Source organism: Vespa crabro, chromosome 3 (genome assembly GCF_910589235.1).
Source record: "Vespa crabro chromosome 3, iyVesCrab1.2, whole genome shotgun sequence".
NCBI lineage: Eukaryota > Metazoa > Arthropoda > Insecta > Hymenoptera > Vespidae > Vespa > Vespa crabro.
In genome coordinates this window covers 14,629,811-14,643,870 of record NC_060957.1, presented here as the reverse complement: position 1 = coordinate 14,643,870, position 14,060 = coordinate 14,629,811, and the positions used below count along the sequence as shown (strand labels likewise).

At 38.1% G+C, this 14,060-nt stretch overlaps 2 protein-coding genes across 6 annotated transcripts; one reads left to right on the top strand and one right to left on the bottom strand.

The window, feature by feature from the left end:
- Nucleotide 1: 1 nt before the first annotated feature.
- LOC124422620 lies at nucleotides 2-7,605 on the bottom strand. 2 transcript variants are annotated; one of them, XM_046959333.1, is made up of 4 exons: nucleotides 4,629-7,605; nucleotides 651-839; nucleotides 410-565; nucleotides 2-322 (listed from the first exon to the last, which is right to left on the bottom strand). In XM_046959333.1, the coding sequence occupies exons 1-4, from the start codon at nucleotides 4,647-4,649 to the stop codon at nucleotides 155-157; spliced, it is 534 nt and encodes a 177-aa protein (XP_046815289.1). In that variant the 5' UTR covers nucleotides 4,650-7,605; the 3' UTR covers nucleotides 2-154. The 2 variants fall into 2 exon arrangements, with proteins under 2 accessions (XP_046815289.1, XP_046815288.1); XM_046959332.1 differs by lacking the exon at nucleotides 4,629-7,605 and adding an exon at nucleotides 2,068-3,217.
- Nucleotides 833-13,880, top strand: LOC124422609 (serine/threonine-protein kinase OSR1). 4 transcript variants are annotated; one of them, XM_046959303.1, is made up of 12 exons: nucleotides 833-1,434; nucleotides 1,889-1,994; nucleotides 3,871-4,002; nucleotides 7,630-8,210; nucleotides 9,101-9,213; nucleotides 9,307-9,557; nucleotides 9,712-9,877; nucleotides 10,448-10,683; nucleotides 10,788-10,902; nucleotides 10,982-11,244; nucleotides 11,597-11,783; nucleotides 11,871-13,880. In XM_046959303.1, exons 1-12 carry the CDS (start codon nucleotides 1,272-1,274, stop codon nucleotides 11,946-11,948), a joined length of 2,391 nt encoding a protein of 796 aa, XP_046815259.1. In that variant the 5' UTR covers nucleotides 833-1,271; the 3' UTR covers nucleotides 11,949-13,880. The 4 variants fall into 4 exon arrangements, with proteins under 4 accessions (XP_046815259.1, XP_046815258.1, XP_046815260.1 ...); XM_046959302.1 differs by having other exon boundaries at nucleotides 9,712-9,886; XM_046959304.1 differs by lacking the exon at nucleotides 3,871-4,002 and having other exon boundaries at nucleotides 9,712-9,886.
- Nucleotides 13,881-14,060: the final 180 nt, after the last annotated feature.

Sequence of the window (14,060 nt, the reverse complement as noted above, 5' to 3'; positions counted from 1 at the left end):
GTCCGATCTGGAAAAATTTTATTCAACACGCAGATGCAACCGATCTAACATCATACGGATTATTATAGATTAGATTTTCCTCAAAAATGCGCAATTTTAAGTCGCATCGATGAGGATTATTAATAACGAGCCGTATTTCCCGTCGATGGAGAAATTAATAATGTGCAGTGATGTCGCCGAGAAGAGAGACCGGCCACATGCAATCGCAACCACTGGCGATTTCTTTGGTGAAAGGCTCCCAACAATCGCTGTCCCAGGCGCGTCTGACTAAGAAGAGAGTTCTACTCCTTTGGACGCAATGAAAGACAGGATGAGCGCATTTCTGGAATGAACAAATTAGCCAACAATGTAGGAAATCAATGATATTTCGTAGATCGAATTAATTAATGTCGTAAGATGCACGTTAAACCTGTTTAGAGGACGATCTTGTCATTCGTTCGCTCGCTGGATCGAGAAACGAGTAACTCTTGCAATAGACTTCGTGATAATGAGGCGGTTGATACTCGTAATTTTCATCGTTGAACTGTACTCTTCTTGTCACGGTTTCGCAGAGACTTCGATATTCCTAATGGGGGGGAGGGGGGAAAAAAAAAGATTGGCTGAAAAGGAATAAAAGATGAAATGAGTAAATAAATCTCCAAGAGAATTACGGGCATTAAATTTCGATTCTGCCGATCGAGTAGTCGAAAGTCTTCCAGTTCTTCGGCCTCTCTGTCGTTGTTGTACTTTTCCGATAAATAGGGAAGATCGTTGCGCAAGTGACTCTCGAAGAATTTCGTGAAATTGACCTTTCCGTGTAGTGCTGTAGAATCGTGCGCTAGCACGAGCAATTCGGCAACCTATCGGAAAGAGCAAATGTTAATTGAAATAAAAGAAAGAAGAAGTTGTAAAGGCCCGTGGATCGGATACGAGGGCCGGTACGGATCTTTGGCTTGGTTCTATAAAACTCGATGAAGCGTCATAAATCGCGCGGCATGGTCGAGTGGGAGCGAAGCTTGCTGCGTGTGACTCATCTATTTGATATTGCGCCTTATGCGAAAGGACGAAATCACACCGACAATAATTGAGACACACGCGATGCAGCGAGAAAATATTTCGAAGTCGAACGAAAATCATTTATTTTCTATCCATTGTCTAATGGCCGCGGTGATTGTTGTTGTCTCCGTTGAATCGAGATGACGTCTTCTCGGCGATGAACGTTAATCGGTTTCCCGTGAAAATCAGACTTGGCTCGGCCGACAAGGTCAGACCTGATTGAGTCAACGTGCCCCATGTCGTACGATATAAATTATTCTTCCCCGCGACTCTCGCTTAATTCGCGCGGTGCCTTCCAAGCGACGTATCCGACGGAGCGCGATTTTAAATCTGAAACCTGGCGAAAAGTGATCGTCGGGATTAGATTTTCTCTTTCTGTTGACTTTCTTTCGAATCATCGTAAGTCGTGAAGAGAGGGCAAAGAGAGGAGATAAAAGAAGAGAGAAATAGAATAAATTCTCTCGTTGTATGTTTGTGCTGCGAGAGCGCGTAGGAGCGATGCGCGTTCGACGCGAGAAGCGCGCTCGTCGGTCCGTGGTAGGTAGTTATTCAATTGAGAAGTGCGCTCCCGTCTGACATAGTTCAGTCGACGACGAACTTACATCTACACCGGAATTTGCATCTCTTCGTCGCTTACCGTCGCGTACTCGGCCTTTTCTTTTGCTCTCTTCTTTTGCTCCCTCTGCGCCCTCCTTCCCGTCGTCGTCCTCCTCCCCCCCCCCCCCCCCCGGCCGACCGTTCTTCTCGACTTTCTCTATCGGTCATTTACGATCACCGAAGAAGAGGAAACCAGGAACATAGGAGTTTCGGTCCTTTCGGTGATCGCACGTTTAAACGTGTTAAAATTTAACAGGCGGCGAAGATGTCGTCGAGCCTCTTCCACCGTTATTGATATCGACGATGGATGCCATGGCGACCGATCTTTGCGCGAACGGAACTTTGAAAACGACATCAGGCAGGTGAGATAGATATAGAAATATTTGTACTTTACAGCGAACTCGAGCTGGCCGATTGTTTCCAATAACGACTTACGATCGATCCAATCGATCGGCCGCAAAACGCAACCTTTTCCATCGTTCGTAACGATGATTTTCATGACAGTGAAACGGCTTAATGGTCATTATTCCTGGCCGAGTTAATAACCAATTGACCCTCGACCGCCTGACCAGAGGTTTCATTGATGAAGAGCGCTATTAGACAAAGTCAAACCGTGACAGCGCTCAAAACTTGCTCCTTTTTTTCTCTCCTCCTCTCCTTCCTCTCTCTCTCTCTCTCTCTCTCTCTCTCCTTTCTCCCTTCTCCATTCCTGATTAACTGTTTACGTAGCATTAAACGAACACGAGTTAATCCGTCAATAAAGAAAAGCCAAGTGTCTCCTCACGAGCTCCTTCTACCAAACGTTTTTCTCAACTTTTCCGAAAATCGCTTCTTCTTGCTGTTCCTCGATATACGGTAATAGATTAGTAGAATGAGTAAATTGGAACGGTACGACCACGGGACGACGTCTAGTTATTCCATTTAGAACAATTACGGATCATCGGAAAAGGCACACGTGGACGTGTTTGTTCAAATGTACTCGTAAATGTGCTCGTTGATCGCACGCATGATCGATCTATGACTAAGCTATGCGTTTAACGGTTGTAAATGCACGTGCCGTTTGCGAGTTTAAAGAATAAGAAATGAAAAAAAAAAAAAAGAAAAAAAGAAATACTGTCCATCGACGCGCTATCTTTCAATGTCACGATGTTCGCATATAAATTGGATATACCTGGAAACGAAATACAATTACGTGGACGGCCGAGGCGTAGTCGTTTCGTGAAACGACTTTTTCTCTCGTCGTGCCTCGAAAAGATTTATGTCAATCGCCGAAACGAACGTGGGTGCGAAACGGCTCCGGCCGTAAGAAAATTAAGGGAAAATCCTAATCCTGGCCTGCGAATTAAATATTTAACCCATATAGTTTTCGATCCCATCGAACGCGCGGGAAAATATAATGGAAAGAAACCTTACGAGATTCTTCTCTCGATTCTTCTTTAACGCTATATGGACCGTCTCTTTTACTGTTTGATAATATACTTAGACCATAGAAATATAATGAATGAGAAATAAAAAGAAAAAGAGAAACGGATTTGTACGCGTTAATTGCGTTTTTAAACATTGAAATAAGATATTTTAAGCGAATACGTACGTCGAATGGAACTACGTGGGGCGCTTGCTTCCTTTGAAAAGTTTTACATTCGTATTGCTCCACGGTATGGTACAATTGTATACGTAAACGATATAAGATAAAAAGAGGTTACTAGCCGGTCACCGAAAGACGTGTACGTACGACCGGACCATTGACTCGAAGGAAGGGACGGTAAATTTGCGATAAGATTATTTTTAGCCAACGTTAGAGGGCTTACCCCTTGGCGGTGGCTAAAAATAGTCCGTAAGGCCAATCCAGCTCCAATTATTCCATTTAGGTATTTAGGTGACAATCGACCGACCGTCAATTTAGAAATATTCCACACGCTCGCAAGCGGGGATTTTACGTGGCTTCCTTCGACCGTAATAAGACGTGTTACCGTCTTATTGTTCCGATCGTGTACTCGATTTTTCCTTAACATTTTATTGGCACTCGAAACGTTGCGAACTTCAAAGATGAAAGAAACGACGAAATTTGTCGTTAATCAAGAGAAATTAAAGATCGAATGAGGAAATTCGACGCGCTAGAAGTGAACAAAATCCTGTAATATTATCGCGTTTAAATTAATAAAGAGAGATCAATGAGAATCGATAAATATCGCCTTGCTAACCGCAACCCGTCTAACGAGCACGCACGTCCGTTTGCAGCGTCGTAGATAACATTATGAGGCAACGCAAATCCGGTGCATTGGATGCCACGGCGCCGATATCGTCGGAGAAGGAGCAGCTAAAGTTTCAAGATAACAGATTCCTCACGACTTTGGTACTCGGTAGGAGTAGGTGAGTACACCCTTGTTTCTTAGTTTCTTTTCTTACTTTTTTCTTTCTTTCTTTCTTTTTCTATTAAAATTAACCTTCTTTTTTGTACCTGCACAAAACAAAAAGAAAGAAAGAAAGAAAGAAAGAAAGAAAGAAAGATATTGTAATTATCTCAAACGAGAAGGCATTGAAAGGCATAACTTTAAAGTTCGGGAAGTCGACGGGTCTTAACGAGCTAAACGAATCGTTCGTAAACTCGTCACGCGATCTCGTTCCCATCGTTTTCGATGAAGAGAGGGGAGACCGATCGTCTCTCTCTCTCTCTCTCTCTCTCTCTCTCTCTCTCTCTGCCTGCCTGTCTCTGTCTCTGTCTCTATCTCTGCTCTGTCTCTCGGTTTCCGCATACCGTTTCCTGAGCACATTGAAATGACAAAAAATAAAAAATGGTCGAACGAAAGATTCATCGCGTGGTCAAGATTTTTTCGTCGCTCGTGAGAATTACATTAGCGCCTCAGAACAGAAACATAATGCGTCCTTCTACTTCGGCGAAGTCGTTTTATTTAGAAACGTACTCGTTGCACTCGAAAAATTTATTTGCACCAAGTTTCTTGATTAGAGACGATTAGAGAAAAAGTCAAACAACTTACTAAAAATAGTTTTCCGTACATCCTCGGTATATCGTTGATTCGACGTAACGGAATACGCGAATCAAGATGGTAACCGTAGAAGTTGCGAGCCTTTTGTAAAATCAAAGTAAAAGTTGTGCAGATTATATACCGGAGAAGGTATCGATTCGAGAGGGAAAATCATATCCGTTTGCGTACGATGCTAAAGGTTAAAATAAAATTCCTGTACAAATAGAGAAAATCAGAGATAACGCTTCGGTGGCATCTGACGCGTCAAACGTTTATATCTGCGGATCGATCGATTGACATTAATTAAATCAGCAGGATTGCAACCGGACAATTCATAGGAGAGATTTATAAATGTGAAGCGAGCATCGATATCGGTCGCTATCGACACCGATATCGTTCGTAAATCCAAAAATCCTCGTTAGGGTTCAGTCGAACGTAATTTTTCAATACTTTTGCAAGCCACCTACGCGCCTGAGTTATACTTCTTACAACAACTTATTCCAAAATGAAGATTCATTTGGACGGACGGATGGCTAGGAAAGAGGAGGAAGAAACGAATCGTGAGTCGGAGTAATTAAGTTTGAACGTTCGAGCCTTGAGACTTTGTAATTAGTTCTACGAAGTTGATTCAACAAAGAGACGAAACGATTTCGCTCGAATTAACGGCGGCAACGCGTTTACTTAGGATTATAAGGCTGTCGAAATGTCGTTTCACGTTCAAACGATTCGTATTTCGTAACTTTTATTTCAAATTTCCCGCCTCGGCTTTGCTTCGTGATCGACTAAAATGTATCAACCGAGATTCGCGTCTATATCGCATTCGAACCAAGATTCTTTTTTTCTTACGTTTCCTCAAAATCCAAAATTTATGCGATATCGATTAATTTACCTAATAAAGGCGTAACGTTTATCAAAATCATCATTCGTCGTATCTTATCAACCTAACCAATTTTATTCTCTCTCTCTCTCTCTCTCTCTCTCCCTCGCCGTGCGCTCTGCTTCGTTCTTACTCTCCTATTCTATCTATTTCGCGTTTTATCTCTTTTCCGTCGTAATAATTGTAGGCACGGGTATCTCGTTATAGTCGAAATTATTTTTTTGCACGAATACGGTGGCAACGCCAAATCCTAACGAATTAAGGTTCTAAGAGATTTTCATTTCGTTTTTATATTTCATATGCACAGCGTATAAAAAAAAATTCTGTGCAAATGCAATACGATAAGATAAACTGCGTATAGTTGGTTTTGTAAATAACAGTAAGCGGTTAAAATAAATGCCTTGCCGGAAATATCCTGGATTTCGATAGGAAGGTGAAGATTCACAGTAATTTATGGTACTATTTATTTTCGATTTAAATTAATTTCAATTTAAATTAATAACCTTGTTTTCTCCGGTGCGTTTACTAAGCACACGTGATCGTCTCTAGACGAGTCTACCCTACTACGGACAGCGCGTTTTTTCTTCTTCAAACTTTAAGACGAGGTTTATAGTGAGGTTAATAATGAGTACAATTACTTTTGCAAATAATCATAATTTATTTTTTTTTTTTTTGTGTTTTTTTTCCTCTTTTTCCATTTACATACATGTAGTATTTTTAATTATGGAGTGTAAAAATTATGCAAATATAAATGAACAATTTTGTTGGTGTGAAAAATTTCAAAACACGATACGACGCATAAAACAACGTTGCATTTTGTTACTTTTATCTTTCTAAATCGATTAATTTTATTCGAGTAAAAAGATTCCGTGAAAACGAATAGAACGTTGTATATCATTGACATCCATTACAATTTGAAATTTATTTCTTAGTTTCTTCTTGTCTCATGATAATCGACTGTCCGATGATGAGACATCCATTGTTGCCGAATAATCCTATGCCAGTAGAGAAGTGTGGAAAAGATATAATGGAAAAAAAAGAAATAAATAAATACAGCAAATATAGTTATAGACGCATAAATACGCCCTTCCTATTCCATTCTTCATGAACATATATATATATATATATATACATATACCGGCTTCGGAGCAAAAGGGTTAACGATTTTGCGTCATGACCAATAGCACGCCGCTGAAATTAACGGTTCTCTGCATCATGACCAATAACACAGGGCCGAGAATTATGGCGGGATTCTTTATAAAGTTTGACAGACGGAGTAGGATTATTGGTCGGACGGCGCAAAGAATGCGCGCTTGAATGTTCGATCGAACGCGCCAGACTGCGGTACTTGAGTCCGATAAATATCGTATAAAGGAGGAATACGAAAAAGGGAAAACAAGGGTGGGATCGATCGCGCGTAAGTATCTCGTTATTTCCATTCGAATTCGAGCTCAAAAACTGTTACGTCGAACGTTTTCTTTCCTTTTTATTCCTCGCTCGTTATATAAGTAATTAATACGTCGACAATTTTTTATTCGAATGATCAATTAAAAAGAGCAATGTCTTTAGAAACGTTCATTAATCACTTTGGTCTTCGAATCGCCTTTGGTTGTTCCCAAATAAATGAACGCAAACGTGTCCGTTTGCCTCTACGATTAGTTCAGGCATACGCGTGGTGGACCGTCAGTGATTCGGTTCCTTGAGAAACCTCAATCGTTTCAATGAATCGAAACGAGTTTCGCGTAGGACGCATAATCACGCGAGATCGACGCATTTGTCTTCTCGCGATTACGCGTAATTGCTGCCCGATAAAAGCGCTTCTCTTTGCCAGCCAACAAAATACATCATAACCGTAAACATAATCTGTAAAGGTATATGCTATGTCCATATAGACGTACGTATGTATCTATGGGAAGCAAATAAAAGGGGGGAAGAGTTCCGCAAAAAGTTCTCATTGAAAATTCTAAAGCAAATCTTTCTTTGGTTCGTTTTGGCCGAAGCAGCCTTATCTTTAATTAAGAGACAACATTTACACAGTTCGTCTTATAACGCAAAGAGATAATCGACTTAATCCTTGAATCTTTGAATGTACGACTGCGAAAATCAGATGGTAACGTGAGTTTACGCTTTCAACAGAAAGATCTCACCGGACGTATTGCCATCCTGCCCTTCTGGAATATTTCGACAAAGATCCCTTCGTTCGACGACTCCTACTAAGTTATCAACGTCGACGGCGACGAAAAGTGACGGAGATCGTGAAGAAGCGTCGCAGGCAACGCCAAACGATCGACAAAACTCTACGCGAGTCTTTTCGACCGTTTTATCGAGCGTTCTTTCGAGTGGTAGTATACGGGAGAAAAGCAACGTTCTAAACAACAACAATCAGAACAACAACAATAACAACAACAACAACCACAACAACAACAACAACAACAAGAAAAACGGTAATAGTAAGAAGAGCAGTGTGGTCGGTGGTGGAGGCGGCAGCGGTGGCCTCAGAGGTCAGGCGGCGCGTGCCATACGAGCCGGCGGTGGTGGCGAGAGCGGAGGTGAGAGCGGAGGCGGCGCCTCGTTACTCGCAAGGGGCGCCAGAGCTGCCAGTAAGCACGCGCGCCTTGGCACGGCACTGGCTAACAAAATGGCGTCTGCGAGCTCAACCGCGGTCGTGCAAGGCTGGCCAAACACCAAGGACGACTACGAGCTTAAAGAGGTTATCGGTGAGTAGTAACTAACGTGTCGCTGCTTACCATTATCCTCTGGTGTCCCTTTGTCCTTTTAGGAATCGCACGAACGAGCCATCGTTCAGAGAAAATCTTTCGGATTCGGAGCCGGTCGCTCGTTTTTCTCCTCTTTCTCTCCTCTTTCTCTCTTTTCCCCCCCCTCCCCTCCCAACCCGTCGTCTTTTTCTTTTTCGGTCAATTCTCGTTCCGTCGAATTTTACGACTTTCCTAGAATTTTGAAAAAAGGACAGAAATGACAACGAGAATGACACAGATGCTCGACGACGCTCGATCAAACGCGTCGTTTATTATTTCCTAAAGATTTTCTCTGATCACCGGCCTGAAACGCCATTCTCTCGACGAGGGATCTTAACCGGCTCCTTCGCGATAACGAATTTCTCATTTTTATCTCTCTTCCTTTTCACTTCTCTCTCTCTCTCTCTCTCTCTCTCTCTCTATCTCCTTTTTTCTTTGTTGCATAGCGTACGTAAAACATTCGTTCCTTTCGGTGTTTCTCTCACATAGAAACCTATGCTCGTGATCTTGTCTCTCTCTCTCTCTCTCTTTCTCTCTTGTCTCCCCCTCCCGCTTGCTCTATTCCTTCCTTTTTCATGGATATTGTACCCTACTGCCATATACATATGCATATTATAACCTAAATGGTTGGCATCGATCGTTTGTTTTTGCTTCATCTTTTGCTCCCTTTTCATTAAAGATTTATTATGTACTATTCGTAGGCAGCTGCTACATATCATGAGACTATTCTTGCTCTTTGACTTTGCTTGATAATACGTTTGCTAAAAATACCTTCTATACAAGTCATTATTTGTTACATCTAATTATCATAGATATAGTGTAACGTATCGTATATTGATTAATATTCAAAGGTGTTGGAGCCACTGCAGTAGTACACGCAGCATTTTGTATTCCACGCCAAGAAAAATGTGCTATAAAGAGAATAAATTTAGAAAAATGGAATACCAGTATGGACGAGTTATTGGTAAGATTATTTATAATTTATTCTAAATAATTACTTTTTTTTTTTTTCTATACGCCTCTTTGATTATCTTTACGTTTATCGTTATTTAAACAGAAAGAGATACAAGCAATGTCTTCTTGCAATCACGAAAATGTTGTAACTTATTATACATCGTTTGTCGTAAAAGAAGAACTTTGGCTTGTTCTAAGACTACTAGAGGGTGGATCTTTGTTAGATATAATCAAACATAAAACTAGAACCACCAACTGCAAACATGGAGTATTCGACGAAGCTACGATAGCTACCGTACTTCGAGAAGTCCTGAAAGGTCTTGAATATTTTCACAGCAATGGTCAAATCCACAGGTACCTTTCATTAATATTCCCTCTTTCCTTGAATTATTATAACTACAATTTTAACCTATGCGGTCTGGTTTATTAACTGGGAATATAATTATATTGAAGATATTAATGTAACTAGTGTATATGACTTTTAACAAAAAACACAAAACAATATTAGGGACATAAAAGCGGGTAATATCCTACTAGGAGAAGATGGTACTGTACAGATCGCTGATTTTGGTGTCAGTGCTTGGCTCGCTACAGGAAGAGATCTAAGCAGACAAAAAGTTAGGCATACTTTTGTTGGAACGCCATGTTGGATGGCACCTGAGGTCATGGAGCAGGTGAGAGAGGAAAGTAACACTACAACTTCTTAGCCTGCATTTTCTGTGTCTACATTTCTGTTGCATTTACATATATTGGCATAGAGAAGTGCTAAGACGATGATGTACAGTTTACCATTGCTAATGAGGCATCGGTAAAACGCTTGTTAATTTCATAAGAATTAAATGAAATTTAATTTTGTGTTTTACACTATTTGTGCATGAAGTTGATATTATCGATTAATTAAAACGAAGAAAAGTATTTCTTTAAGATATTTTCATTATTTCGAAATTCGATTTAAATAGAATATCTATTACTCTTGCTTGAACACGTGCAAATTCCACGTTGATATATTACGAATATATATGTATATGTACATGTATATGTATATGTACATGTATATGTATATATATATATATATATATATATGTATATATATATATATATCGATATCCTTAGAAATGCCTTGCAGCGTTAATAGTTCGAGTTAACCCGCGTCATTTGTAAAAGCACGCTTCTTTTAAGTGTTGTCTATATTTCTTTGATATACTTATCGTAAAAGCAATTATGATATGCATATTTATTTGCAGGACCATGGCTATGATTTTAAAGCAGACATTTGGTCGCTCGGTATCACTGCTATCGAAATGGCAAGCGGTACCGCTCCTTACCACAAGTATCCACCGATGAAGGTATTGATGCTCACTTTACAAAACGATCCACCTACCTTAGACACAGCGGCGGATGATAAAGATCAGTATAAAGCTTATGGTAAAACATTCCGTAAAATGATCGTCGATTGTTTACAAAAGGATCCAACTAAGAGGTAAACTTAGGCACAGGCATGTTTATAAAACTGACATGTATAATACACAAATTGGTACATGTAATTGGTATACGTATTATCGAGCCAAATTCTTTATCTTTTAGACCAACTGCTACAGAACTTTTGAAACATCCCTTTTTCAAAAAGGCTAAAGATAAGAAATATTTGCAACAAACGTTAGTTGCTATAGGACCGAGTCTTGAGACTAGAGTACAGAAGGTATGTTTATTTAGAAACGTACGTAGAAGACAGTTGATATGTATACTTTGATTTAAAATATCGTTACGATCTAAAATAGGCATCGAAGAGGCAGCCGGGTACATCGGGTCGTTTACACAGAACGGTAACAGGGGAATGGGTTTGGTCTTCGGAAGAGGAAGATAGTGCGTCTAGCGGTGAAGAGGGCAAAGAAGCATTACCAGTTAATACAATAGAGAATGCGAGTAGCGAAGAAGACCTTGAACAAGACGAATTTTACTCTCAAGTCAAATCGACGCAAAGTCACCCTGTTATACAATCTGCCGAACAAAATGTTCCTATAAATCTGGTGTTACGACTACGGTATATATTAAATATCTTCAGAGAATCTTCATTAACTACTTTTTGATGTTGCAAAGCATACACACGCGCGCGCACACACGCACACACACGTATATATACATATGTCCAATGATATCCTTGCAGACGTCCAGATACCCAATTCACCCTTGAGGAAAAATCCGTGTACACATCCATCCTTCCTGATCCTATTAATTCGTTTAAAACAAGTTATTGTATCCTCTACGATTTAAGCCAACGCAATTTGATTTAATTATTAAATTATTATTTTTTTATTCTTATCTTTATTTTTATTTCATTTTTTGTTAAATTTTTCTTTTTTTTTTCTTTTTTTTTTTCTTTTCTTTTTTTGTAGTAATCAGAAACGTGAACTAAACGACATCAGATTCGAATTTGCCGTGGGAATTGATTCTGCCGAGGGCATTGCTGCCGAATTGGTTGGCGCAGGATTAGTCGACGGAAAAGACATTGTGGTTATAGCAGCGAATTTACAAAAATTAATAGACAGTGCCGGACAATTACGGACTGTTACATTTTCATTGGTAAAACGATACTTGTTCTTTCGTTATTTTGTAACGTTGTTGTACGTACAGATGAACAACTTGCCAATTATCTTTGATTTGTTTCAGAACTCTGGTCATGCAGCCAACGAAGTACCAGATGATAAAGCATTAATAGGATTTGCTCAGATCTCCATCACGGATTAAACAATTTCGTAGTATTCTGAAATCTCAGAATAATACTCTTACGTGATGTATATATATATATATATATATATATATATACATATATATATACATATACATATATATAATGCAAAAGGATCAAAGGCTATGGCTATACCGTTTGATCATTATAGAAAAATATTGTACAGTATATGAACCATCGGCAAATTTGTTTCACGCGTATGGCTCTAGCTTTTGGTATTTTTGCAATGACTCTTTTCAGTTGCTATGATTTTTCAGGTAATTTGATCACACAGGAGATAGAACCTACAAGATCCTAAAAATAATATATCCGGTGACAAAGAACCTTTGAAAAAAATCTTTACGTCCATCTTATGTTCGCGTAACGCAATAAGACGCAACCCACACAATTATTATTCTCAAAGGCTTGCAAATTAGACATATTGTAATCTCTAAGAGTTAAAACTTCACGTTATTAATCTATAATGATTCATATTACTTTAATTTATGTAAATATTAGCGATCCAGTCTGTTCGTTAAGTTGTTTCTCTTCTTAGTTGTTGGCTGTAAATTTGAAAGAATTTGCACACATCGAAAGAGCATAGCACTTGAAATAATGACAGAAAGAACACATTGGATGAAATCAGTTAAGGTGCTTGAATATCTTGTTTCTTTATTTCATATAACTTTTTTCCTTTATTCAACAAAGGATATATAAGGTGCACTATAATATAGTGTCATTAAAGTCATTAAGTCCTGTACAAAATATCAATTATTACGTTTTAATTATCATATTTGATGAAGAATCAATGAAATGTTACACAAAGATTCAAAAGTACTAGAACACATTTTGTACTTAATTAAATAGAATTACAATAATGTATTCATATTCTTAAAGATTTTAGATAGAACTGATTTAAGACTTTTATTTCTTGAGTCGTTTTTACAAAAGCGATATGTGTGTATATATATATATATATATATATATACACACACGTTATATATACGCATACGTATATATACATATATGCGCATCTATACGTGAGCCTGCCACAAAATATATGAAATCGGAGTTATATGTTATTTATGATTAAAATTATTCTGAATGTATTATGGAATTTTTGTAACATAAGTTTTAATATAGCCAGGCTTGTATATAGTAAAGAAGAGAAATATGTAATTATCAGATTTTGTTTATTATTTCAAGGTTTCTTTTTCACTATGAAATGTGAACGAAAAATTGGAAATATTTTAGCTTCCACACACGCAAGGCATAATATCATGTTTGCGATAATTATTACCTAAATTATTTTATTTCTATTCTATATATATATATATATATATATATATATATATAGAAATCATTTTACCAATTCTGAAGTCACGAATGTAATACTCTATTCATTAAACGGCAGATGTATCTTGTATGCTTAATAATTACTATAGAACATACGGAAGAAGAGCATAATTATTAGTAAGCCAAAAACAACTATAATAATGATAATGATAATAGTAATAATAATAATAATAATGATGATAATAATAATGTTGTATAAACTAAAGTAGAAGCAGAAAAAATTAGTTATATCGAACATGGCACTATTTGGTAGTATTTAGGCTTATCACGCATTATACTTGAGGATTCGAACAAAATTTAGTCCGAATGTTTTAGCGTAACTGTATTATCATGATACATGTGCCTTATCCTCCCCTCAAAAAAAAAAAAAGAAAAAAGAAAGAAAAACTATACTCGGTGTCGATTCATCACAAGCTTGTAGACGTATTATTATTCACAATCTCTGATCATAGCCGAAAGACATTTTCTTACCGCGACGTATCCCATTCGTAGCATCATCGAAATGGTGCCAAACAAAGTGCGACGATTGATTATGTACCGATATAAAAAGTAATTTATTTGTATCAATATCAAACAATATTAAGTAATGAAAAATACTGTGCTTTATTCTATTGCATTATTACGATCATTTGATACGTAAGAACAATATGGTTTAATGGAAAGAGGAAAGAAATATTTCGAGTTAGTACTTAATTTTAATTGAATTTTCATAGAATTTCGAAAAATCGTCAATATAATTCTTTTTATATACGAAATATCTGAGCGAGTTTATTAAT

Excerpts from the sequence above, each read along its gene's own strand:
- LOC124422609 (XM_046959302.1), top strand. The coding sequence starts at position 1,272 with ATGTCGTACGATATAAATTATTCTTCCCCGCGACTCTCGCTTAATTCG. Across the intron at positions 1,435-1,888 it reads TGACTTTCTTTCGAATCATC|GCGGCGAAGATGTCGTCGAG; the intron begins GTAAGTCGTGAA and ends AAAATTTAACAG. Across the intron at positions 9,214-9,306 it reads CCAGTATGGACGAGTTATTG|AAAGAGATACAAGCAATGTC; the intron begins GTAAGATTATTT and ends TTATTTAAACAG.
- LOC124422620 (XM_046959332.1), bottom strand. The coding sequence starts at position 2,109 with ATGGAAAAGGTTGCGTTTTGCGGCCGATCGATTGGATCGATC. Across the intron at positions 840-2,067 it reads GCCGATCGATTGGATCGATC|GTTGCCGAATTGCTCGTGCT; the intron begins GTAAGTCGTTAT and ends TCTTTCCGATAG. Across the intron at positions 323-409 it reads CAAGATCGTCCTCTAAACAG|AAATGCGCTCATCCTGTCTT; the intron begins GTTTAACGTGCA and ends TGTTCATTCCAG.